General features: G+C 38.2%; 4 protein-coding genes across 6 annotated transcripts; all 4 read right to left on the bottom strand.

Moving 5' to 3' along the window:
* Nucleotides 1-641: 641 nt before the first annotated feature.
* LOC148725916 (uncharacterized) lies at nucleotides 642-3,339 on the bottom strand. Its single transcript, XM_088731552.1, has 5 exons — nucleotides 3,319-3,339; nucleotides 2,853-2,965; nucleotides 2,338-2,341; nucleotides 1,135-2,275; nucleotides 642-768 (listed from the first exon to the last, which is right to left on the bottom strand). The coding sequence occupies exons 1-4, from the start codon at nucleotides 3,337-3,339 to the stop codon at nucleotides 2,003-2,005; spliced, it is 411 nt and encodes a 136-aa protein (XP_088587678.1). The 3' UTR covers nucleotides 642-768; nucleotides 1,135-2,002.
* A 1,468-nt stretch (nucleotides 3,340-4,807) lies between these two features.
* LOC111325922 (uncharacterized) lies at nucleotides 4,808-8,282 on the bottom strand. Its single transcript, XM_022929840.2, has 5 exons — nucleotides 8,085-8,282; nucleotides 7,447-7,566; nucleotides 6,820-6,936; nucleotides 6,403-6,573; nucleotides 4,808-5,022 (listed from the first exon to the last, which is right to left on the bottom strand). The coding sequence occupies exons 1-5, from the start codon at nucleotides 8,208-8,210 to the stop codon at nucleotides 5,017-5,019; spliced, it is 540 nt and encodes a 179-aa protein (XP_022785575.1). The 5' UTR covers nucleotides 8,211-8,282; the 3' UTR covers nucleotides 4,808-5,016.
* A 4,772-nt stretch (nucleotides 8,283-13,054) lies between these two features.
* On the bottom strand, nucleotides 13,055-14,439 carry LOC111325855 (uncharacterized). Its single transcript, XM_022929772.2, has 3 exons — nucleotides 14,263-14,439; nucleotides 13,879-13,977; nucleotides 13,055-13,236 (listed from the first exon to the last, which is right to left on the bottom strand). The coding sequence occupies exons 1-3, from the start codon at nucleotides 14,437-14,439 to the stop codon at nucleotides 13,132-13,134; spliced, it is 381 nt and encodes a 126-aa protein (XP_022785507.1). The 3' UTR covers nucleotides 13,055-13,131.
* Nucleotides 14,440-15,238: 799 nt separating this feature from the next.
* LOC111325854 (collagen alpha-1(XII) chain) lies at nucleotides 15,239-27,062 on the bottom strand. 3 transcript variants are annotated; one of them, XM_022929770.2, is made up of 19 exons: nucleotides 26,819-27,062; nucleotides 26,021-26,062; nucleotides 25,088-25,669; nucleotides 24,645-24,671; nucleotides 24,193-24,234; nucleotides 23,910-23,948; nucleotides 22,985-23,035; nucleotides 22,791-22,841; nucleotides 22,259-22,303; nucleotides 21,442-22,080; nucleotides 20,456-20,773; nucleotides 19,461-19,517; nucleotides 18,906-19,163; nucleotides 18,322-18,615; nucleotides 17,828-17,863; nucleotides 17,319-17,644; nucleotides 16,837-16,945; nucleotides 16,301-16,449; nucleotides 15,239-15,996 (listed from the first exon to the last, which is right to left on the bottom strand). In XM_022929770.2, exons 1-18 carry the CDS (start codon nucleotides 26,901-26,903, stop codon nucleotides 16,316-16,318), a joined length of 3,135 nt encoding a protein of 1,044 aa, XP_022785505.2. In that variant the 5' UTR covers nucleotides 26,904-27,062; the 3' UTR covers nucleotides 15,239-15,996; nucleotides 16,301-16,315. The 3 variants fall into 3 exon arrangements, with proteins under 3 accessions (XP_022785505.2, XP_022785503.2, XP_022785506.2); XM_022929768.2 differs by having other exon boundaries at nucleotides 17,319-17,650; nucleotides 26,819-27,060; XM_022929771.2 differs by lacking the exon at nucleotides 21,442-22,080 and having other exon boundaries at nucleotides 17,319-17,650; nucleotides 26,819-27,058.
* Nucleotides 27,063-27,313: the final 251 nt, after the last annotated feature.

The raw sequence follows: 27,313 nt of genomic DNA on the forward strand, positions 1-27,313 counted from the left end.
GAAGAAATGGTCGATGATAGCACGATCAAATGACGAGTTTAGGATATATAAATAATTATTTTATTTCAAACCATCACATTAAGGCTATTCAAAATATGGGAAACACATTTTTGCCATGGGAATATTTCCATATCCCATACTATTCCTGGTAGCGGGCTCTTATTTGCGCTGTGGCATGAGTGCAACCTCGTTTCTAGCCCCCCCTCCTCCCCCTCCCTTCCACCCCTAAGTAAGGGAAAAGGCCCTGGGAACGAGGTTGGTACGGACGGCTAAGTGGGAAAGATTCGTACAGGCTAGCGTGCAAGAGGTCTGTGAAGGGCCTGCTTGCAAGCTAACGACGTTCTAGATTTCACCCATCTCACTCTACCCTCTCGCAATAATATTTCGGAGCTCTATTTTGAATTGGAAGATGATGCCTAAGTTGTAACATTTCTATTTAAACTTAGCTCTCTAAACTTTTCATTTTGCTACCATTTTATTGGTTCAGCTTAATATTTTCCGAAAGTACACCTGTAGGTGTACTCGGTATTTAGTGGTCACTTTTCCAATACAACATTTAAACGGCAACTGAAATCAGTTTTGAATATTCTTTATTTGTTTAGGTCTCGACAATACATTACCTATCGAGAAAACAACAGTCATATTCTTAGGCAGCCTGTGTGGCCCACCATTTGACAAACATACACTGAAGTCGATGGCACACTTGGCTTTGTCCCCAAGCCCTGTGGCATTTCCGTGGCATTCATCGGCTTCTTTCTTCCATGTTGCCTTAAAAGAGAATTCAGAATTACAATGTTGTGCAGTGGATGATAAGTACGCTACGGTGGTAACAACTCTCATGAGCTCATGCTCTACTATGCAAATCAAGTAAAATCAGATAAATATATTTATGATTTTGATAAAAGCTGTGAACATTTTTCCACATGTTTAAAGACTTCACGCCCTGCCGGCTGCCATGTTAAGGCACTAATAGAAAGTTATATTTACACAGCAACCAGGTGGACAATCAGACGTGGTTTGATGCTATTCTGGTTTAAAGGTCTAATGTTACATTAAATATTTAAACCAGGGTAGCATCAAACCATGTCTACTAATAGAAAGTTGCGCGCAGATAAATTCTTAAAATATATTTACCACGTGGGGTGGAATGAGCTGAGCCATACAACCCTTGCAGGCTATACCAAACATTCCATGGCAGTCTTATCTGGTTGTTATTACAGCCATAAAGGTCAATTTGGCATTGCTGCAAGGAAACCAGATTAATAAATGTTAGAAAAACTGCTTTGAATGGAGTGCGCAATTCCGATCCTGTACTACCTGATATGCTCATTACTACGTAGTGTATTGCGTTTATAACTTTTAAATTTCCATCGTAAAAAGGAAAAATAAAAGGCTACAAACACTACCGATGTCTGATTAGTGATTCTCACTGCAAATGGGCCCCGAGTCGGAGCTAGTGTTGGAGGCATAGGCTTCTCAGGGGCATAAGTCACAGGAGTAGGTCCCCCCCCATCCTTCAAACATTTGCCGTAATTATAAAAACAGGCAGCCTTTGCCTTTATTCCTTGTGCGTGGCTAACACTCCAACTGAAGTCATTGTCGCACAGAGTCTGGGAAAAAAGGATTAGATTAATCAGTCAACGTTTTAAGACAATCCTTGTTCTAAAGTATTAATTTCGAACTCTCAATTGGTCTTGCACAAGGACAATGAATTTTTATCTAGAAACTCTTCATTAAACACCATACCACTTGATCCTTGCTAGCGAAACCTTATGATGTCGAAGATGTGAACGATGGGGAAATACCTGAAAAGGCACGATTTGGTTTTGGAAAAAATAAATTAGTTGTTATTACCACATAGTATGGCATTGTAGGGACAAGAGCTGCCATGCAGTCTTTGTATTCGATCAAACATTCCTTCGCGCTGCTGTTTTCGGCTTTGTAGCAGTTGTACAGATCTTTATGACAACCCTAAAGCAAAAGTAATTGCTAATAATAATTTTTATCTAGACAGCTTAAATGATATACATGCAGGAGGTAAAACCGTTTTAATCGTTAATCTTAATTGCAAAATGCCCAACGCGTGCAAACTTACTGTAAACTGACCGCTCCCGCTGTCGTACGTTGCAGTCATTGGACGCTTATCTGGGGAATAGGTGACAGGGGTCGGTCCTCCGTTCTTCAAACATTTGCCGTTTTCAATATGACATTCAGCCTTCGCTTTTATGCCTCGCGCATGACTTGTACACCAGGTTAGGTCCTTTTTACACAAAGTCTCCCAGCAAAAAAGATAAAATCACGACCACGTTATAGCATCGACGCCTCAAAATGCTGCACTACACTTGTTCGACAAAAAGTTTAGTCTTTCGACGAGTTAAGGCTGAAATTTCGCAGGTTTGTATGGTGTGCTAAAAAAATTCTTTTTTTGTGTGACATAGAGGACGAGAGGACGGAATACGACCTGCATTCTTCAGTCAAAGAGTGTCGCATTTAGGTTGGTAACAAAACAATATGTACCACTACGACTTACACAAAATGAGCGCAAATTCTGAAACGCATTTCTTATATTTCAGGTGGACTTTTCCTGAAAGTTCATCCGATTTGGTTAAACCCGGCTGACAAATGATATCCATGAGTGTGAGTGACGAATGCATTTTATTTCCCAGATCTAGAAAGAACAAAAACAAAAAAGGTTATGAGGGGCGAGAGAACTGGTCAACACTATTGCTTTTGGATATAACTGAAACTCGGGCTAAATAACGCTGTCTGAAATCAACCTGACAAAATGAAAGAAAACCATAAACGACTAAAGCAAACAAAAAGATGTGCTGTATTCACGTGGAACTTACCACAAGTAAGGCATAGTGGGTATAAGCGCAGCCATACAATCTTTATATTTCACCAGGCATTCCTTTGTGGTGCTGTTTTCCTGTTTATAGCAGCTGTAGAGATCTTTTTGGCATTGCTATAAAAAGGATTCGAAAAATATGCATCATAGAGAACCTTAAAATGTGTTGTTAAATGTTTCGCACCAAAACATTGGTTTTTCTTCAAGACCTGTCCATTGTAGTTGCGAGGAGAGAAGAGTTTCATGGGATAGATTTCCAGTTTTGTAAAACTAAAATTACACAGGAATAAGGATTGAGAACCAACAAAATTTCACGATATAAAAAGCATGATTTTTAAGAATTTGTTAAATTTAATAATCGACATGGCCCACAAGGAAACAAATTTCCTGCTTCATACCCCAGAATGTAGCTCACACTAAAACTTGTCTCACAAAAGGAAAGAAAATTCTTACTTGTTTTAGGTAACTACCGTCTTACTGTATTTAATCATATCAAATAATCTTTAGCTTTTAAGATCAAAAGCAATTTTTTTAACTGTAGATAGCAGATACAAGTTAAACTAGGCAATAGTGCGATTGTCATGAAAGGCTGTTATTTTCGGAGTAAAGTGTACAGATATTATTTTCAACTGTTTCAGAAGTGGGTGGTGATCGGGTCATCTTTTAAACGAATTGTTAGAGTCAGAAAGAAACTCATGCCCGGCCTGTTCGCTGATATGAAATTAAATAAAAAGTATCTCAGTTTATCGAGAATACTTCTCGTTCTCGTGATAATTGCCTTGTTTTGAGCTCATTTATGGCTGGAGTACCTCATCAGGCCCACCCCTTCCTCGATCGAAGAATCATCTGCAGTTGCTTCAAGCTGTTGTTATGTCATGTACATTGAAAGATGGCCTTCTCATGCGCTTCTCAATCGCGTTTGATTTTCATTTATTTCTTCGTTCTTCTTTTTCCTCTTCGAAGTCTAAAAGGGAGAATTATTGATTTGATGCAAATGTATCATTAGGACGTAAAGACAGCAGAGTGACAATAACTCTCAAGAAAGAAACAACAACTTTGAGTTTAAATTTACAAGACATGTTTCGACATTCCCATGTCATCTTCAGTTGCAAATGAGCAAATTTACAAATGTACAACCGTTAAATGCTCATTTGCAACTGAAGATGACATGAGAATGTCGAAACATGTCTTGTAAATTTAAAATCAAAGTTTTTGTTTCTTTTTTGAGGGTTAAATGTATCATTGGTTAAGAAACGATGGTGAATTTTGATGCTAATCCCGACGTTTCGAATCCCATCTCTGGTACGTCTAATATCAATGGAGCGAAATGGTAACAGATTGCACAATTGATAAAGGACATTCACATTCACGCCGTTTCTTCTTGTCGGTAGCATAGGTGATCCACTGTCGAAAGTTAGTGTGTTCCTTAATCGCGGGTATCCATGCCCAATTAATTTAGAGCTAATTTCACGATGCATCGTGCCAGTTATCGCTACTAGCGCGGTGTCAAATGAAGTACTCGATCATTATACGTGAGCGCTTCCGTCGTCGTTATTATTACTTGATGTTTTTGCATTATGGTCAGCTGTAACTTCATTAGGTTTGAAAAGAATCCCAACCCCCAATGTCTCCCTGCAAATCTAGATGTTGGGGCGAATTGGTGAGTGATTTATAAGATCATGGACGAGGTATTCTTAAACCTCAGCAGATCAGAATTAAGATACTTTCTATGTGGTAACGTCGGAATATACTATAAAGCTTATCGAAGAACGTGGCGGGTCCTTTTAACGACATTTTTTCAATCATCGCCAATATCGCTTTCGTCGCTCGCGACATTTCAGGTAACATCTCCATGAATGAGTGGTGTAATGAGAATTTGCGAGTATAATATTTGCATTGTATTGAGGAGCATTAAGGTTCAAAAACAATCTATAAAAAGTGAATAACAAAACAACTTCATATTTCGAATGTTCTTGTATTTCTATTCTAGTTAGGCACATCTAAAAACACTACTTCCAGCACTATTCAAATCATTCTTCCGTTGGTAATGGTAGAGAAGTGGTTGCCGCACCATTTTTGAGACATTTTCGGAGCTGTTTAGCGCAGCTGAGCCTTTCTATAAGAGTCCGAGCACCACCAAAACACTCCTTAGCCTCGCCAAAGCACTCTCAAGCCTGTAAATTCAAATCGGAAGAAAGAAAAAGAAGACAACAACAACATGAGTAATATAAAACGAATAAAAACTGACCTTTTCTTAGTTCCCTTTCAGGATATAGAATGATGTATTTTGAATTTAAATCTTAACAGTTCTAAGATGTATGATTTTGAGTTTTAGTAGAGGAGTCTATTCACGACATGTTCGGTCCCATGTTGGGCCTGTTACGATTGTGCTCGGAAACTTTTGAGCAACACTCGGCATTTGGAGCAACTTTTTGCAGTTCTAGCAACCTTCAGCAATTTTTGCCTTTCTAAACAATTTTTGAGAAAAATGTGCTTATATGTTTAAAGCACATATCAAGCACGAAAAAGTTTGTAAATTCATATGAAAACTACGATTTATGCAAGTTTCTTAAAATGTTTATCAACCTTTTGAACACAAATGAATGACGGGTTTTGTTCCGTTGGACTAAGGTATTCATTTAAATTTGGCATGTTAGGGAAATGTCAAGACATTTAGGCAACAACTATTAAAATTTAGGGATCACTTTTTTTGATTTTTGGTAATATTTTAGCAACTTTTTGGCCTTCCAGTGAGCAACTTTCCAGCATTTCAAGAGCACCATCGCGACAGGCCTACCCAATATCTAAATTTCAAATCTTCATTCTGTCTTTCGTAATAATTGCGAATTTCGTGTGTAAATTTGTATCCACTAGTTGAAGTCTTTCTTTCGTTATATCAGTAAGAATGATTCATTTATTGGTCACTCCTTATCGTGAACTGAAGGGGAGAAAACGACTGCTGAAGCAACAAATTCCCTACTTCGTTTCGAAAACATTGCACTTTGAAATCGATTGCTTAAATCATGCTCTTGTCTTCAGTCTCACCACATATACTGGTGCCAGTGCCTCGATACAGGCACCGTAATTAGCTGGAAAAAATCCCTTCGGCATTTCTGTGTAAAGTTTAAAAAAAGAGGAAATACAGAACTGCAACGCAGTTAATATCTCAAAGGAGCTTGAGGAAAATTCTTAGAGGCGTGGGTTTGGAGACTAGAAAGCCAAAAGTAAAAACTTAAACTTTATCATCATGGACGTGGTAAGGATTTTTCAAAGGGGAGGGGGGACACCTTATCACCCTATCGTACCTAGGGTATCTACCTGACTACCATGTTGCATCACCCAAAATTTTGTTGCATGGACATTAAGTAGTGCATAACTATAAAAGAAGAAGGGGCATTTTCCATTAATCACCCCAGGAAACCCCCTTTACCTCCTTGTCACACCCTTAAGACTAATTATATACCTGTTAGCTGTGATTTGTACTGGTTCACGAGATTGTTATCAACTATTGTATTGACCCAAGACTAAGCATGAAGTATCGAACAGAAACTCACCGGGAAACCGTTCGAGTCTTCCATCTGTCCCATTTCTTCGATCGCATCGAAAGCAACTTTTTCGGGCTTTCCGTTTTTGATACACAAGAGAAGGTCCTTAAGACACCTTAGTTTCATTGCTAAGGTATTTTTATCTTTCACACACTGTGTGGCGTTGTTAAAACAGGTTTCCTGACAAAAAGAACGTTATGGCGATAAAATATGTAAATTACACATGGCAACTTTTAGTTTTTCTCTTCTCCTCAAGTGTTTTCAGTATCCCTTTCATTTGAACAACAGTTTCATAGTTAAACATAACGTTTTCCCAGATTATTGGTTCTCAGTAACCATAGAAAACCTTGAATCCTCACGGCTACGGCCACGTCTGTCATCGATCGTGGAGGTTTGTTATCAAACTGACAAGAAGCTAATACTTACCACAAATGGAGGTACTGTCGGCATCAGCGCAGAAATGCAGGTTTTATAATCCTTGAGACATTCGATGTTATCTTTGTTTCCCTCTTTGAAACAATTCCATAGATCGATTTTACATTGCTAGGTGTGTGATACAGATTATAATCATTAGAAAAACAAAATGGAGTAGTATGAATTCAGAATATATATAAAGAACTAACTAGCTAAATAGTTTGTTTTTATCTACGGCAAAGTTTAGGGAGGAAGTTTGGCAGATGGCTCAGCTAACTCCAAAGTGGCTCTCGGCCAATGATCAAGGAATGAAACGACTACGCTTTTGCCTTTGATAGCAAATATGCCAAAATGTAAATTATCATCGATCTTTGAGCCGTTGAAGTATCTTCTTCTTCCCTTTAATTAAGGACAGAATTCACCAAACGTTAGTTTTTGATTGTGTGTTGACTGAGGAACTACTCTCGCCTCATAATGGTGTCTTTCATATAGAAGAGCGAAGGTGATCTGTCCAATGCCTTTTCCTATAGAAGAATATCACCTACCCCATGGGAAATCTTAGTCCCCCCAGCTGTGCCCTATCATAGTTGTACAATGTCGTTTAATCGTTTACTAAAGCTACATCTGGTTTATTCTTACCAAAAATGGTGGCGGGGCTGTTGGTATCAGCGCGGACATGCAGGTTTTGTAATCTTTTAAACATTCGAGTTTGGTCGTGTTTCCAAGTCTGATGCAGTCATACAAATCGATGCTGCATTGCTAAACATAAACAAAGAAGACAATTAGTAGGATTAAGATAATTATCACGTTCGAGAATTTTGCTATAGTTTTGATTATAACAATAGTAATAATGATAATAAAAAATTGAGGGATACACGACCGAAAAGAATAGAACGAAAAAGGGCAAATGAGACGTTTTCTACACTTAACTGTACACATTAGAATAAAGGTTGATAGTTTCTAAAGAAACTGTTTGGCGCTGCGTCGGTGGGGGTAACGAAATAATGTGAATATATCAACAAAGTTGAAATGGTAAATTGGCCACCGTTACGGTTATAAAAGCTGACGTTTCAAGCGTGCGCCCTTCGTCGGAGCGAATAGAGGAATTGTGGGTTGTTTGTGCTTTTAAAGGCAGAAAATGGTTATGCAAGAGAAATTTGGTAGATAGAATATGATTTATTCGAAACCAGCAATCAACCAAGATAACTTTTTTTCTCGCATTTTTAAACATTGGCCTCTTTAGGAAGAAAATTTGCGGGGCGTGAACTCATGCTTACCGCAATTGGGTGTCGATCAGGAATCTCATCGTCTGCTTCAACATCAAAAAGGTAATCATTAAGATTATTGGCATGAAGGCCAACAAAGAAAGAGGCAAAGAGTATCAATGCCAAAAAAGAGTTCATCGTGTAGCTAAAGGTGTCCTTGCAATCCTCTAAAAGTCTTAGCTTGTGTTATGGTGGACCTTTGAAAAACAGTGCCCTTTTATATATCTATTTTTTGTTTTAGGTTTAGAAAAAAAACAAATGGGGTATTGACTTTTGCGGTAAAAATTACAGTTTACTCAGCGGGTTAGTCAAGCTAAGGTGTGAACAATGAAGTTATTGAAACCTTTTTTCGTGGATTGCAAACATTTTGAACAAAAGAATTTTTGCTGGTTTTCAATTGAATCAGAAGACTCGTTTATTGAAGCTCTTCAAACAAATCGTAATGTGAAAACGTTCTCAGAAACACCGACTCACTGTTCCTGTTTGCTGGGCATTTCGGAACCACGGCGATAAAACATGACAGCAAACAATAGCTTTCAGAGCCATCGACTCTCTGTTATTGTAATTTCAGCCATCAAGCTTAAACTTTGCGGTAAAGAAACTAGCAGTCGAAAGACAAACAGAACCACATCAGCTGAGAGAAAAAAAAAGGTGGGTGGAAGTTCTTTACTGTTCCTTTTCAAACAGTTTTTTCTCCGTGACAAAAGATGCCCAAATATTGCGGCAGGTGATTTTATGACATCTCTTTGGTATTTGGTTGCTAAATCAAACCCTTTGCGAAAGTTAAAATAGGAAAATAGCGCTATGAAAGTATTAAAATTATATGATTATTGGCAAAAATATGACTACAACCTTTGGCGGTAGGTGCGTCACATGATTTCTTGGGTATTTCTAGACCTATCAGTGACGAGAACGCGTTTTCATCGAATTTTTTTTTAACCTAAATATCAATAATGTGTTTATGAGGAGGTTGTGAGTGTGAATTGCCACAAAGAAACATTTTCAACCCTATGTCTTAAGTATGGGTGGCTTGAGCCTGACTCTTCCTCTTCACTAAACCAAAATAGTAAGATCTCAAAAAGCGAGTTTGCTCAGTTGATTGGAATCTAATAAGAAGCCCTTAACTGAGTAAGCCAGAGGATGCTAGCAATAGATGCCAGTGAAATTAATTACTGTGAAACCCCAATGTGGTGTAGGTCATGGAAAACAGAGAAGTTTCTGGTTTTTATTACTAGCAACAAGTGAACTTTGTAACATTTCAGTAAGCTGGCACCCAATAATTCCATAGGCATGATTTGCCCTGTTGCAATCAAACTGCTCCTCCATTGTCAGAACCATAGCATCGAATGAGCTTCTTACGACACATATCGCGTCCTAGACGTTTATAGCAAGTAGACGTTTTATAAAGGTCCCAGCATTTTCCCTACGAACAACCAAACAACCGTGAATAAATAAAAAAATAAATACAAGTCGAGATACTTGAATTAAAAAAGAGTCTGAATTCCAAATAGTTTGTAATCGACAAGAATATTAAGACATGTAAGAAAGCCTATGTAAATGACAAAATGATAACGAAAATTTACTGCCATTGTACATGTATGATCTTCTCGTTACTTTTTTTATTCCCTTCTTTAATTTTTGCTTCAAGAGTAGGCATAGTAACATATATTCTCTTGAGATTTACTCAATGAAAGTTAGGCTGTAATAGTGTAGTTGGTTCGAGCATTGCTCTAGGTCAATCATCAATAAGCGAATTGTAAGAGCAAAGATTTACCAACCGTGTATTCATTTTAAGATTCTTATCAATAAAGATTTAGAAATGCAAAGACTAGCAAAAACTAACGATAAAAACCGACGTTTCGGTGTCATCATGACGCCATTGTCAAGGAGAAATAAAAAATGAAGTTTGTGGCAAGGTGTAACACTAAATTAGCATAAATATGTTACGAGCTAATTAAACAAATACTTTTGCGCGAATTGAATCGCTTTGCACGTTCAGAGTGGGTTTTAAGTCTCTGATGAAAAGCATTTCGTTCACCAAACAATCGAACTTGTTACTACACTTTTTCAGAATGCTAAAACGTTTCAGTAGGTCTTTCGGGACTTCGCTGTGCCGTTCGTGGTAGTGTTTATATATTGAAGATGCCTTTCGTTTATGTCCATCCACGCGTGTGTGTAAGTGTCCGCGTGTATAGCCCACATAACCCGCATCACACAGGTCAAGCCTAACCGTGTAAATAAAGATCAAACAGGACCATGCTGACACAGATTATCTTGCACAGCCCACCCATAGTTTCCTGAACTCGTGAGCACCGTTCTGTGACAGGTTTATTGAGTGGGCAAAATTACTCGTTGTTAAGCCTAAAGAAAGTTTTCGCACGGCTTAAATACCCGGAGCGCCTGGTAAATTCTACCATTAACACCTTCTTACAATCAAGAATTGTTGGTACGCAGCCCACACAGACGCCCAAAGAACCAATATCCATTGTTCGTGTGGTCATACCTTTCAAAGATCAAGAATCAGCAAATTATGTTAAGAAAGAGCTCAAGAATCTTAGCATGAAGGTGCAGACAACAGTCCAGCCAGTATTTGTTAGCCGCAAAGTTGGCCAAGATCTTAAAGTACGAGAAATCAAGCCACAGATTGTCAACCAACAACGCGTCGTTTATCAATTTCAATGTGACCTGTGTGATGCGGGTTATGTGGGCTATACACGCGGACACTTACACACACGCGTGGATGGACATAAACGAAAGGCATCTTCAATATATAAACACTACCACGAACGGCACAGCGAAGTCCCGAAAGACCTACTGAAACGTTTTAGCATTCTGAAAAAGTGTAGTAACAAGTTCGATTGTTTGGTGAACGAAATGCTTTTCATCAGAGACTTAAAACCCACTCTGAACGTGCAAAGCGATTCAATTCGCGCAAAAGTATTTGTTTAATTAGCTCGTAACATATTTATGCTAATTTAGTGTTACACCTTGCCACAAACTTCATTTTTTATTTCTCCTTGACAATGGCGTCATGATGACACCGAAACGTCGGTTTTTATCGTTAGTTTTTGTATTCATTTTGACATCGATAAAACTGGAGTAAGCATTCTTTCTGTCTCTCCCAAATCTTGCAGCTGTTTTGGACGCATGCATGGTATTCTTGGAGGCATCGCTGGAAGTTAAAATTTATAGATCATTGATCGAAAGATTAATCTAAATTAATCGAACGTTAGAAAGATTTAGTTAGATACCAGTGGTGTTCTCTGATTGAATTAAATACTCCTGTTGGGTAAGACTTTAGTCCAACATTTTAAAGCCCAAAAGTTTCCTTCTAAGAGGATTTTCAAAATGGTATATATCACCTTTTTTAATCCCTCGTTCTCCGCGGCAGTTTCCGTGTCACATACCTGACCGTTTATCAGTGACACTGATTGATTAAAAAACTCGATTTAAACCTGCATGCTATAAGTAATAATGTCAGTGTCAGTAACCTGGAATGGGTGTATGGTGGGTTTGATGGTTTAGCCTGACTCCTCCTTTCCTTCGTCGTCCTCCTCTTCGGCAACAAGAGGCCATAAATCATTAACGTTATTATTTTCAGTCCGATCTTTCTCTCTTTGTGCTTCAAAGACTTCATCATCGGTTGAAACCAATCCCAGAGCGAAAAATAGACAAAAACAAAACAGAAACCTCATGACTGAGATTTGAAACAACGAGTAATTTTGCCCACTCAATAAACCTGTCACAGAACGGTGCTCACGAGTTCAGGAAACTATGGGTGGGCTGTGCAAGATAATCTGTGTCAGCATGGTCCTGTTTGATCTTTATTTACACGGTTAGGCTTTAAACGACTCTTCAAGTTTTGTCCGCTTTTGCATACGCAAAAATAATCGCAGCGGGCGTGATATAACATGTCCGTTCAATCACTCTACGAAATAAATACGGATGAATATAACATGGTTCCATGGCATTGAAGCTCACGTGTTTGACTCCTTTGTATAATTTAAACAGATTCGTTTGAACAGCTTATACACAGTTTGGTTACAAAATGTTTCGTTATATTTATGAATACGTTTAATACGTTGTTAGTTGTCCTACGCGTTCACTGGCGGTAAGGTGTGTTCAATACTCCACCCTTAAAATGTCTAAACGACATGCTACCGTCAACTTAACAAATCGACAGTGGCTTAGCGTGGTCTGTATTCTTATCGACAACGATATTCGTCATCACAGTGGTGAAATTGTGGTGCACTCAGGAGGCACAGCAGAGTAAGTCCGCAATAAATTTTTTGTAACAAATTTTGTCCACAACAATTTGGTTTTTTACCACATTATCGCGATCAAAATTTCCGAGTCATCCACGTTTGAGAGCTGATTAAGTCATTGCGAGACACGGGGACGCAAGCAGCGTTGTTTTTACTCTTAATGACAAAGGCAAATTGGTGAATCAGGCTGTGACATTGCTGCCAATTCTGTTAAACAATAATTCACACCTTTTTCGGGCACTGTGGTTCATTTTGTGGGCTAAACTGGAGATTTTGTCTTTAAGCGTAGAGGAGGGGGGGTGGTAGAGGGTGAATTATTGCTGTAAAGGGCTAGAGCCCCCTTGCTCTCGAAACCAACAAAACATGCGTTGTTCTCCTTGTAAAAAAAAGGAGCGGTTCTGACCATCAGTGAATTAGTAGATTTTTTGAGCTAGGCTTTCACTTCAAAAATTTCGATGGATTAATGCGGTCTCTGGTTTTAAGCTATGGGCTTTGGTTTTATGTAGTGATTGTAAGGGTGGGTTGTCCTTTGTGCACAATGGATACCCAACGCGAATTCAAAATTCTTTTTTCGCATGATTTTGTATTCACTCAACGGCAAAAATATTTACCAAATATATTTCGCACTGATCAACTAAAAATAGACCTTACGATGATTTTAAGAGAGAAATAGATAGCTTTCTAGACCATGTAATGAAAACAAGAGATCACATCGCCCTTATTTCAGACTGTTTTTATTGTCGCCAACTAATTTGCAAGAGTTCCATTCCTTTAATTACTTGCATTAAGTGTCCTCATTCAGGCTTATGCCCGTAACATATTTTGAGCCTCCTCATACACTCTTCCTTCCCGAGAGCTTCAAAACATCCTTGGTTACGGAACTTCTTCCTGCATATACGCTGCAAAGCAGATTAAATAAAGTGAGACGGCGACTGAGCGCGTGTCGCTAGCCCAAACTCAAGAAAGAAAATTTAAAGAAGATTGTCTTAGACAACTCTCCATTCCCATTTCTCTGGAAACGGTTACCATCTCGCGAAGCTGGAATGTTATTTATTTATTTATTTAATCACTTTCACCAGAGTGTGGTGAGGGTCGCACAACAGAGCGAGGCTCCAAATTAAGTGCGCCCTATATCCCACCCATCCCACCCCAGGGGAGGACATCCATCACACAGTAATCTCGTGTGTGGGAAATTAACGTCTCCTACCCCAACCCTGCAGGAGACGGGACCTCCATTTATTCGTCCCTATCCGAGAAGACTAGAATATCTAACCGTTTCTTGATGTTATAGAAAGGTAGCAAATTCTTCTCAATTATTTTAAGACCCTGAGTGTTGGTCCGGCCGGGGCTCGAACCCTCGACCTCCCGCACAACAGTCCAGCGCTCTATCCATTGAGCTAACCGGGAGGCGGTATGGGACCTGCGCCACTTGTGAGATTTATTTTGCAATTATCGTCTTTTAGGTTGTCTTTGATCAGAGCTGACACATTTATGCATGTTGATTTTAGTCAATGGTGTATGCTTGTAAATCTTTTACTTACCGTATAGGCATTTAGGCATTCATAGTATTTAGGTATGCAACCGAACTGATCATCGCCCTCCGTGGACTCCACACATGCGTTCCACTTATCCAAACAAACCTAATCACAAACAGTGACTACAGTTAAAACAGAAGGCTTATCGTATCGAATTGTAAGGTTTAAGTATGAATAGGCCGCATTCGATTGAACTAGCCATAGTGATCAGCAAATAAAACCAATGTATTCCTGGATTATTTTCGAAATTCAACCGAAAATTTCTTTGATCAAAAGGTGCTGGTGGTTGCTTTCAGTTTGAACGTCTCTACCTTTTCTTATACGTGTACATTGAAAGCCAGCCCCACCCAGTTGCTTTTTAAGATCAAGAGAAGAGCTTTTAAAACTCACCTGTAGTTCATGTTTATCTCCTGGTGGTTGAGGCCCTGGTGGTTGAGGCCCTGGAGGTTCTGGCCCTGGAGGTTCTGGTCCAGGTGGTCCTGGTCCCGGTGGCGGGGGGGGTGGTGGTTCTTCGGCCAATACAAGGCTAACCGCGAGGATCACAGCAAGCGGGATAAGAGTCTTCATGTTAGGAATCGATTCTCTTCTCCACTAATCACACAGTAAGTTACAAAGGTATCTGATCAGCTAGTACACCTCGTTTAAATACTCGAAGAGTGATGGTGTGGACCAATCTGAGGTGATCCTCTTTCAATACTCACATGGGTTCGGGAAAATTTTGTGATTGGTTAATAGGTTATTAGGCTGTAGAGTAATAGTACCAGCTGTTGTTGTGTGAGGAGCTGTTTCAATAAGAATTCGCCCAGCTATCTGGATGTTTGGCCGGCTGCGTTTGCGGGAGTTGGACATCTGCTTGCAACATTTTTCTCTCGAAGCTTGACTGTGACTAATTTCTTTGTTTTTTTAATTTTTTTTTTAGTGAGAAAAGGACAAGGATTTTCCACCTTTGGCCCAGAAGCACAAAATCCAAAGGGGTATCAGTTGAACGCATAACAATTTTTCTTAGAGACAATCCAACCCAAACACTTACGTATTCAATCTAGTAATCAACTGAATGACATGGTGATAGTATCAGAATATAACAACTGGAAGCAAGAACCTTAACCGCTTATTACAATGTAAAATCTGTGTTTCAGGCAAAGGTGAAATCAATATACTCAAACATTGGAACCTTTAGATGCCACCTGAAGCAAAATGTCAGAGTGTTTGGTTAGCAATGTCAATATTTTTTCCTTTAAACAGGTGCCGGGAAAAACTAACGAAACTTTTTGGTGTTTTTTGTAGCCTTTACTTCACTCCAACTTATCAAAATACATTTCTTGCAATACATACTGAGAATATTTTATCGGTTTTTTTCTAAAAGATATATTTTATTTCTTTATTTGTTTGAATTAATTCCTAAAATACATCATATTTAATCATATGCCTATGCATCTGATAACCATTTATTGGTGCTATAAGTACTTGGTAGGTAAAATTATTCAATGGCCATCAATACTTCCAAACGACAGATTAGTTGTAATAAGGAGTAAAATTAGACTAAAATACAGGGCACGGAAAAAGATAAAAGGAATAAAAAAAAAAGACCACAAATAAAAATTTGAAAAAAGATGACTGCGCTTATGAGTTAGTAGCTTGAGCTATCTGAACTATGTTTTCCCTTTCTTCGGAATATAACCTCTGCATTGGACATAATTCTTTCTTTGATAAAGGGTGGATGTGAACGTTATTTTCACAACGATATTCCGTAGCGTTACTAGGAAATTAAATTCATACAGTGGATACAGTATGACTCTCTCCAATGTTTTCATTTGAAAAGAATTGAAATTACTTCAACCGCCATAACTCATATTAAACGACTGATGACTGAGAAAGTTCGATTGATATTGCTCACGTTTAGTATTATCCTTAAATTTGATTCAAAGTAGATGTCTTCATGTTACGAAGTAAGGAACGCTTAAAATGATTGACCTTCCTAAATATCGAAGCTAATTTACAATTATGGCATCATTCTTTAATTATATGTCCCTTAACTTATCTATCAAACTGTTGATAACTAATCATTTCCATTCTTAATAAACTGCAAGCTACTGATCCCATTCATGCTCGCTCATTGGAATCATCCTGATGAAGAAGAGAAAGGTTAGGAACTATATAGTAAGTAAAGGTCAGGCTCAAACATATAATTCTAATTTTTAGTAATGTCCTTGTCCTATTCCACTTTTCTCTTTGCCCAAGTGTCCTTCTCTTTTTTTTAGATAAGATAATTTTTGCAGACCTGACATATATTTGGAAACATCTCTGGTGAGCAGAAAATAACCTTTTCTCATTGTTGCTGGTTTCATATGATATCGGGTCTCTTGATGATGGAAATTACGCTTAGGCTAGAAATCTATATATATTAGGGCTAATTCATAAGATAACAAACCTGAGACAACAGCTATTAGAAACAGACTTGGCAAGATCGCGGACACACTCTCTGCACAGACTGTGCATCAATGATATCGTTTCCCTTTTCACAAAGGTTGTCCGTAGTCCATTGTTTGCACAGGTCGTGGTGGTCTTTGCAGTATTCAGCTGTGGCAGTGATGGAAGGAATTCGCCTAAATATATGTTCCGCATAACATGCACCTCTGTTGTCCCAGTATTTTTGGAACTCCTCAACAGAGAGACTATTAACGTTTTCAGGAAAGATAATTTGCACCAAAAGAGTATGGGAAAAATGACTTTGTCCATAGAAATACTCCTTGAGATTCTGTTGTTTTTTTTTTTTTATACTTTTGGAAAATGGCAGTCAATTGTGATGAAGCGTTTTAGGTAATACTTCGAGAGAGTAACATACCATCTCAAGAATAATCCAAAAAGGGTGTATAACGAGGATGGTTAAATTGAAGGGAAAGGGTAGATGTAGAAGTAAATCAATCTGGCATACACATTTAATGTGATAACCATGGAAATACTTACTATCATGGTGTCCATTTATATTATAGATGATGGATCTGTAAGCAGCCCTTACGTCTTTCTTTGTTCCTCCAAGGCGACGTATCAAAGAATAAAGCTTTCTTTTGATATCCTGAAAAAAGTGACCCAACTATTACATGACGCTTAAGGATTTTTGTAGGCAGCCTTGTAAGAAGGGCCATTCAATGCTTTGGCTTCCACGTAAAACTATAACAATGAAAAGTGATGTAACTTGTAATAACTTGTAATAAATGTAAAGAAATTTTTCTTTTCTGTAGTTTTCTGTAATACCACATTTTCATGGCTAGTCAAGGTTTAATGTTCTTGATGTCGGCCTCGGGCAATTTCTTACAATCGCAACGCATAGCTATTCATTGTTAGGTTCCTATAAAACGAAATCGAATTTTCGCTATAGGGCGATGATTATTAAAGGAAACAAAAAATCACTTATGAAAAATACAAAGATAGAATCCTGGTACAATTACCTTCCTGAGCTTTTCTTTCTCAATTTCATCTTGCTGTGACTTATTTGTTGCGGTTGAATTATGTTTTATTACATCTTGAAGCTCTGTGCCGCCATTTTCCAAATTGCTTTGTTGGCGAATCATTTTATATTGATCCAACTGCTTTAAGGTAGCCGCCAGCTTACTAGTGTTTCCTTCTTGTTTCATGGGTGGACTTACTGTCATTTCCTTGCCAACATTTAAATCATGTTTAACCTGTTTAATTCCAGGGAGTGGCTGCACTTTATTCGTAATGGTTTTATTGGCAGCAGTAGCTGAATCAGATCCCATTCGACGTTGGTCAAGATCTGTATCTTAAGAATGATAAGTATTTCGTTACAAAATTATTATCACTTATGATATTTTTTAGCGACTAAAGCACTACACTAAATGGTGCATACATAGATAGGCATATTGAGACCATTAAATGTTTTGAAATCCTGACTTATACGCTCTTTGAGAATGTTTTAAAAATATAATACACTTTTTACCTGAATCTGGTCTTGTAATAAGTTTCCCTCCGACAGCTGTAGATTCATAAACATTAAATCATGTAAGTAATTTCTCCAGATAGTTTCATAAATATTAAATCATGTGAGTAATTTCTCCGGATCATAATATTTCGAAGCTTTCTGAACAAGAGTTCATTGTGGCTTTATGTCTGTTGACTGCTATGGTCTTTATTGCATGAAAACTTAGTGATATGCTGTTAAACCTCAGTAACAGCTTGTTAACGTTTAAAGCGATCTTGGTAAAAGAATGAGGGCGTTTCCTTTTTGTTAATGTGGTACTTAGCTCGTCCCAGCCGGCTAACTGCCTTCAGAAATCTTACTCTTCTTTTAGGAAGTGTCTGTAATATAGTATAAGTTATCAACAAAGAATACTAAACAATTCTCGGTATTAATTAAAGGTACAGAAATAGTCTCCACAATTAAAAAACTCAGCATCATTTCTGTTTTTTTTTTTTCGCTTACATAGTTCTTACCTCTGCACATTCTAAAGGTAAGTAGTGGTCTAATCATAGGTAGCAGCTCATATTTGGATACAGCCAACACGTGATCTTGTGCAGGATGTGTTGCTATCTCTTTCAGCTGCCCACCTTCAAACTCAGATCCAATCCCCACAGCCTCAATTCGAACACCTCTGTCTCGCATCTCACGTGACGGAACAGCAATGTCATCAATTGATGGTGTAGTGGCCAGGACGAGAAGGAGTTGAGGGATACTTTTACGACCACTATTCTTAAACCAGCTGGTTTTTATGCCGGTTAAACTTGATCCTGTGAAGAGTAACGAGGAATATATCGAGGAAAATTTCAAATAATATATCATACCCCCATTTTTTCCCTAGCCATGGCAAGGTTACTTGCTAAATCTCCACATCGAGTTGAAAAATTTTTATACATAGATATAGCGTAGGTACTCATAAAGCTAAATTATTGATGGTGGAAATCACTTTTGTGAGGCTGCTCATCAGGTAACTCTCCGGTAACCTCATAATATCTTGTTCAAGCTTAAACTCGTAAATGGCAGAAAATGGGAATGCTGATTGTCCATTTGTGCCTATTACCTAACAAAAATGGTCCACCATTATATGATATTCGGGATATTGCTGTGTCGAGGCTAGGAATGTCATTGAATCCCTCGAAATCGAAACTCATTCGCGGTCCTCTGGACGCGGTGGCAACTGCAATGTGGGTGTGATCCTTAGACACTGAGAACGATTTAGACAGGCCCTTCGTAAAGTCCAACAACTTTTCGAACTTAGCTTCCGTTACTGATGATGAGCCATCTATCAAGATTCCAATGTCGGCTTTAGCGGAGCAAACTGTAACACGGGAATTCATCATTAATAGGGTGTTGAAGGAGGAGTAAGACAAACATGTTTGTGAAAGGAAAATGAAGTGTGAGATTTGGGAAACTGGCTATCTAAGGAATAAACTAAAGATCGAGAGTTGGAAAATACATCTTCTGTGAATTTGTCTCCAAGTACCTTTCCATCAATATATGAATATTGACAGGAAAACGTTGAGAGCGTAGTAAGAGGTAAGGTGACGCAGAAGAAACAACAAATTGAATAAATATAAGATACAATGAAAATATCTGGCCAACACAAAAGACTTACTTTTATTTGCAAGGTCCTTTAATGGAAAGTGTTTGTTATTAGATCCTGGAGTGTTCTCTAAAATGAAAAACGAGACTGAGAAATACAAATGACTTCTAGATTTTTGAAGTGGAAATAAAGATTACAAATGCATAAGGTACTTTTTCACTCTAAAATCAGAAAGACCTATTGCGTTTATCAGGGGCGGATCCAATAATTTTTGATTGAGGGGTCCAAACTTTGGTTCAGAAAGGACTGTTGGACTCTTTTGAGGCAAATTACTTCTCCTCCACACCCCCTCCTACCAGTCGCGGTTGCACGTTATAATTCCTTGGTCGCTTACCGTTTACTTGGATTCATTAAAAAGATCAGTTAGTTAAAAGTGATATACGATCCTGTCGATGTAAGAATTTCAATTTCAAAGTTGTAAGCGTCAGGTCTGTTAGGGGGGGGGGGTCCGGACCCCCGGACCCTCCCCCTGGATCAGCCACTGGTTTATTGACCTCCAACAATTTTGGTCACAATTTTGGTTATCTTCATCAGTAAATGCGACAAAAATTTAAGAACTCCATACCAATAGTTACTGAAAAACCAAGTCTGTTTAGATTACAATATGCGAATGCCTCCAACAGAAGTTCGAGTTACTAGATTCCGCGCAGGGGAGTCGACTTCTCCTCTTCTATTCACATGACATCCATTATCGTTCACTAGTTTTTAGGCTAATAAAAACCGGAAGGTTATTTTTATGCTGATATCTTTTGCCATTACGAATCTGCAGGGTATACAGATTATATCATTGTATTCCTTGCTTAATGACTACATAAGGGAAATTTGAATCCGTTTGCTATATTTTGTGAAAGTAGGGAAGAACGTGAACGTGACAGAATATCTATCTTGGACCGTCTGAGTTATTCAAACATCTCTATAGGGTCGTTTTGTTCGATTTTTTCCTCTTTGGTTATGTAAAAAAAAAAAACAACAAACAAACAAACAAAGGAATTGAATAATTACTGTACCTGTTGTCATATTTGCACTGTTGTTGTAATTTGTACTTGACTCTTCAGTTTCATCATGTTCCTCATCTGGAGACACCCCACTCTGAGAGACTGACTTCGGTTCCGTCTTGTACATTTTAGATGTTTCTCTGAACGGGTCCATCGTTCTGTTATCTTTGGAGCCACTCTCGAACAGTGTATCTAAGATGCTTGAGTGATTTGACGGTGGATCAAACATCGCGTCCTCGAAGGTGTCATCATTGGTTGGAGTGCTTTCTGCTTGTGCTTCTTTTTTATCTGTAGCATCATGGCTAGTGATGGGCTTGCGAATAGCATGCACTGAGAAAAAGATATGAGGCATATGTTGCTTACTTTCTAGATGTAAAATTTATACCCAATGGGATCAGTTGCAAATAAGTGCAACCTCGCTCATGAACTTTACGGGCATATGGGATCTTTCAAAAAGTAAATTTGACATGGAAAACATAATGTTGAATTATGAATAGATAATTTCTGCATTCTGTTTTCTTGTCGATTTCACTTTGACATAGCTTCTATGATAGGAGAAGTGCCATGAAGGGCTCATCGAGTGAAGTTTTAAAATGAGTATGATCTCATCGCGCCAGCTGCACTTAACGTCAACATTTTTCTCGATAACGCATAATTTTTTACTCTTTTTGGACACCTATATTGTTTGTCTGTTTGTTTTTGTTCGTGTATTATCTCTAGAAAGGGAGAGAGAGGAGACAGCGAAAAAGAAAGAAAAAGAAAAGCATGTCCTTCTACAAATCACTGAAATAGATCTCCATCTTTACCATTCGTCTTCCCACGAAAAACAGATGGATTGAGCTATTAACCCAGAATGAAAACCATACAACACTAAGCAGGTAACTAATGTATCAACAGAGGCTTGTCATCTAAGCCACATTTACTAATTTGCGAATTAGGCTAATTAAAAGGAGATAAGAAAAAGCAACCAGGACTCTCAAAAAAAGAATGAGGCCAACCATTAGTTTTCTTCTTTTTTGTTGCTCTCCTTCTTTTTCTGAGTAAAAGCTTTTTTAAAAGGGTGTTCAATCCACCGCAATAATGCTTCTCGTAAATTTGAGCAACTACTTTGCTTGCAAGTTTTACAGCCTCCTTAAAGTCACCATGATATACATGTGTTGAACTCGGGTAACTGGCAATTTTTGCCAATTGACCAAGTGAAATCTTGTTTCCGAACCCAACAGCAAATATTTCCACGCCACTTTCCTCAAGTGACTTCAAAGGTTGTGTTACGTCATCTGAAGACTTTCCATCTGTTACCACAATCAAAATGTGAGGGACGTTAGGTCGGCCACTAGGATTTAAGACAAGTTCTTTCACATCAGTCAAACCTTGGCCTATTTTCTGATCACCAAATGGAAGCGGTATAAGGCCAATGGCAGTAAGTAAAAGTGTCTTTTTAGTAAGTCTGTTGAAGTCTACAACAACGTGAAACGTTCTTCCCTCCACGACAAGTCCAAGCCTTGATTCCGTTTTTGAGACGTCAAAAGCATCAACCACATATTTCATAAACAAAACAGTGCGAATCCAGTTAGGAACACCCATCTTCCCAGAGCTCTGAACAAGAAACACGAGATCCACCTTGTTAGCCCGTGGACCTGCGAGGTAATAGATTTTGTTGGATTCCTCACTCAGGGACATTTGGCTTCTTATCTCTACACTGACAGGGAAACAACGTCACGTGTTGGATAAATTGATCCAGTTGTACCTCTGATCTGTGCAAATTTTTGATTAACTGACATTATAGTTCAATGAACAAAAACCTACGGGGGTTACCTTCTTTATTTTCCTCAATCTTTGGCTGCTTCGGTGAAGGTATAGCTGCAGAGACAATTTTCTGTTATTAATTTAAGTTTCTCTAGCTTTTCCGTGTTAGGGGTTGACGGTGGGTTCTACGTTTAGTGAAGACGTTGTTCTTTATTCTTTTTGTACAGTCGCTTACTCAGGCAGTCAAAGTTTATGAGCAATTTGAAATGAAATGCGTAAATGAGGAGTTTGTTATAAACTTGTCTCCAGCAAAAATGTTCCACCGACCACGATTGTACGAAGTAAAAAGCCCCGAAAATTCTTCATGTTAAACCGGTGGATAAATTCGAAATAGTAATTAAAAAAGATACGCAAAAGTGACTCCGAGCAGGGAACGCTTGACACTTCAAACATACCTTTTCACGAACCAGAGAGCTTTGTGCCAAAGTGTGGACCAACTCTAATTTCACCTTCTTTATCGAAACCTGACATCTTGCAACATTTTCTAATGACTGGACAAAATGGAAAAAATCCTATGTTTTAAACTAACAAAAATCCTTACCATTTGGAGAGTACGAGGTGGCTCCTGTATCGGTTTCCTCACTTGGAGTCTCTAAAACATGTTTAAACGTTATACGTAAATCTTTTTTGGATAATTTCCGACAAAACAGAACGTATGTTATTTAAGCTATTAAAAGACTTTCGAGTTTGCCCTCTGTTTAATCTTTTGCTCATCGATTTTAATTAAGTTATTACCATTTGGCGTTACAGCGATGATTTCAGCACCTGGCTCTTCGCTTGGGTTCACTTAGGTAATTTGAAAAAAAGACAACATTAGTCAACGCTCAGTTACCTTCGTCACTTTTAATATGGTGGGATTTGGATTTGAGAGCGTCGGCGAGGGGAGGGGGGGGTAGGTTCAATCTACTATCCAAATGTCAACATATCCTGTTTTTGCTTCCAGTCGTCAAGGATATCCTGTTTTACACTATCCTAGGGAGTGTGAGGTTTAAAAACAGCTCGTGAATGCTTTTATGAATATCTACTCAAATATGGAAACAGGTTTCAGACTAAACTAAAAATATCGTTTTGGATCAAGACTCGCGAACATCGTGATACGATGATCAGGTTTTGATACTAGTAGCATAGGATACGATGGTGAATATGCTATGGGCTCTACTGCTAGATTTGAACGAGTGCCACTTTTGCCTTTAACGAAAAGCATAATTACTCTTCAGTTAACAAATTTGAGCTATTCCTGCGACCTTTCTTGAGTTATTTCTTTAAGTGCTATGATTTCAATAGACCGTTAGCACAAGACTTTGTCATGGCTATAGAAATCAAGGATTAAATGGTGTTTTGAACGATGGCACGTGTAAGACAACTTGGAAATCAGATCTTGATCCCACCCTTTAAAGAATAACTAGGATAGCTGGTGCAACGGAAAAAATTGAACATCCCGCAATTAAATTTGCTTGGATATCAATTTTAGAAGTCCACTGTTACAAAGTAACTCACAGTTGTAAGTATTGTGACATTATATATATTCTATATCATTTGATTGCTTTCTAATCTTGCTAGGTATCTCCAGGTCTTGATGGGCATAAAAGGAGGCTTGCAATTGGAAGTTAGAGGACTCAAGTCAAATTGTTTAATAACGTCTGATTGCGTCTATACTTACTCGCTGCTTCAGAGTCATCCAAAGTCACTTCTGTCTGTGCTATAGTTCATGAGAAGAGGGAAAAAATGACGTTCATTTTAAAATCTTACAGAGATCAATATGGCAGAAATTTGCGCCTCTGTTGAGCTTAGTGCCAACAGTTTAAGATGATTACTCCTCATTTATGCGTCTTATTTGGCGAAAGTTGCGGTCATAATTTGTTTCTTGGAGTCTCGTTGAGCGTAAACGGACAGCTCGTATGTTTGAGAAGTCAAGTCAAATGATTTATTGCTTCCATACTTACTTGCAGCGTCTGAGTCATCTGGTGTCACTTCTTCCGATTGCACTATGTAGAACAAGAAGAGAAACATGAACATTCGCTCTTGACATTACCAATGATCAATGTAGCAGAACTGAATTGAGGCTCTGGCGAGCTTATGGGTCACATTTTACGATTTTTTCTCCACAGTATATTAATTTGGCAGTATTTTGACGATTTCTCCACATCATATTTTAATAATTCATGTTCTACCTACATTGAAGTAGGCAGGGACTAACAGACATGAACCATGCATAACAGAACAAAATTAACCGATATAAAGAGAGAGAAACTCCGATTAAGATACAAGGTGACTTCTGACGGTTATGTTTGAGTTCCAAGTATTCGCTAAGAAAGATTATACAATAAACAGTTACTTGTCAAATTAGCCTTCAAGCTATGTTGAATATAGAAAAAGGCAACTGAGACTAACAAACCTTGGGAGCCACTTCCTTCAATTACATCTGGTAAAGAATAAAAAGAAGACAACGAGATGAAGAATTATTGATTTTGCAAAGTTAACCTTTGCTTGTAAATGACATAGCAAACATATATTCTCAAAGGCTGTTGATTAATCAATAACAAATAGGATTCAAACCATGAAGTTCGAAAAAGCTCTCGTAAACACGTGCTCCTACACTTCAGAATTGCAAATCTCATCTTTGGGTCTCACTTTCGAGGTGAAAAAGTATGATAAACATTAGAGGGAGACTGGAGAATGGAGATCATAGGAGAGCTAGAAAACCGTGCAAGATGGTGTAACTAAAGATTGTAGATCAAACTTAAAAAAAAAAAATTGTGATCATGCATGTTGGAGAACGTATTCATGCTTGTCATTAGTTTTTAAATAGAATGGCCGATACCGATGGCAAATACTTACCTCGACATAGTTTGGGAGCTATGTTTGTCTCCAAAGCATCCAAATGGTTTTCGTCTGATATCAAAGTATTCCGAAAATCTGAAGCTAAGTCATTCATTTCTAATGGATCGCTCTCGCTACCAATCGCCACCGTGAGGATTTTCACCCCAGCGTCTTTCAGATCCTTTACAGCAGTACCGATCGTGTCTTCCGATCTTTTGGATGAAAGAACAATTAACGTCTTTGGAATATCCGGACGTGCACTTTTGTTGTAAAGCTGGTCCTTGGTAAACGAAAGGGCCTGTCCAAGGTTGCTTCCAGCAATGGGCGTTTTCACTTCTTCAATGGCCTGCGAAAGTTTCGCAATGTCAAAGTATTGGTTGAAGTCAAACGCCAAATAAGGATTCTTGCCATACACGACGAGGCCAATGTGTGTTCCGGAATCGGAAACCTTAGCCTTTTGTGCCATATTTCTCACAAAGCGTAAAGCTTTTCTGAACGTCTTTTCACTCTTGTCCATTGGTTCATTGTAGCCGCCTGATACTAAGAAGCCGAGTTCCATCGTTGGGGTTTTACACACTTTGCTATCATCAAAAAGTTGACCTGAACAGATAAGAACACAGTTCCATTTTAAACCGAATAAACTAATGGTATGATTTCTGAATTCTAATGAATGACGTTGAGCTTTCAAAATGTGATATGTTTTTTGCGATTTGCGCTTATTGTGTGGCAAACAATTCCTCTTCGTCTATTAGTATGAGCCAAAAAACAAAAGTTATGATTTTATGGATGGCAGACTTAACACGAATTATTCTTCTTGTTCTAATCGCTAATTTTGTTCCTTACATGGGGCTGGAACTAGGAAATCTCGCTCCGTGGAGAAATCTAGCGGACTAGCCACGCTACATCGCGTCCGTCTTAACCTAGTTAGCATGGTGATAATGTTTATCTTACCCATTAAACTTGCCACCTTCTGAGTGTCATTGACTTTGGAGCCTAAAAGAAGATGAATACATTTTCCTTTGAGATGGTAGGTACGAACAGCAGCTCTGGTTAAAGACGTATAATAGCACCTATTTATTAGATGTTTAAAGATTATCAAGTCCATAAAAAAGACGATCTTTGGAATCATTTAGTAAATTGGTACTTTTAAGCACAACCAAAACGAATCAATTCACTTTCTTCAAACAGTTGATGACAACAAGTTCTCCGAAATGTGATCTGTAGCTGACCAGCTCCTTCTAGTTACTCTACTATACTCTTTAAAGGGAGAATCACTAGTTTTTCACTATATATGCGGTTATGTTATCAGTCATTGAAGGCCACTATCTTATGATTTGATCCAGGTTGATTTTTTATGTTGGCAGGAACATTACCATTATATGGTAATCATCATAACAGCAACGTTGTGTAAGTTCTATCATGAAAATTAGCGCGTTAAGGGAATCTTAATAATATTTAAAATTTTTCAGATGTAATGATGCGATAGATAAGATTTAAAATAAGAAGGGATATCTCCTTTAGGGGCTCGGAGGAAGAATAATACACAGGCACTATAGTTCGCACGCTGGACTAATTAAACCATGATATCTTACCACTATTCATCTTATAATGATGGCGATCTTTTCAAATCATGATAGATTTGGAAAACGATCTGCAATGGCGTTACGACATTTCACTAAACGTTCATTATAGCTATTATAGTAATAATAAACATTTCAGCCCTTTTTAAAGGATAGATATATGCCAAACCTGACGACAAAATGGCGATCCAATGAATCGTAAACAGGAAGTAACCAAGTGATCGGCAAGATGACCCTTTTTCATGCAAAAACATGGCTGATGTAGTTTTATAAGCACTTGAAATGGCAAGTATTATCTTCGGAATGGCACGGTTAATGACATTGTCTTCTTCAATTTGTATAACATTAAACCTTTTCAGTCTTTCTTGAGAGGGCCTAAAACAAAGGCTCCAGAAAAGTTCACCAGTCGCTTTGTTGAAATATTTCAAGGTTAGCGAAATTCGATATTTTGATTTGTGATCAATCTAATTGGTAGTCTTGAAAGGGTACCTAACCACCATCTGTCAATAACCTGTTGTAGCTTTTAAAACAACTTAATTGTTTTTAAAAAGCTGACTGAAAACTTAAGTGCATACTCTAAGCAAAAAATCCGTCGACATGATTTCAAGATGAGTTTCTTGATAACCTTTAGGCCTTATTCGCACAGTGTTTGCCGGACAACTAG

This window comes from Stylophora pistillata, chromosome 8 (genome assembly GCF_964205215.1).
Source record: "Stylophora pistillata chromosome 8, jaStyPist1.2, whole genome shotgun sequence".
Taxonomy (NCBI): domain Eukaryota; kingdom Metazoa; phylum Cnidaria; class Anthozoa; order Scleractinia; family Pocilloporidae; genus Stylophora; species Stylophora pistillata.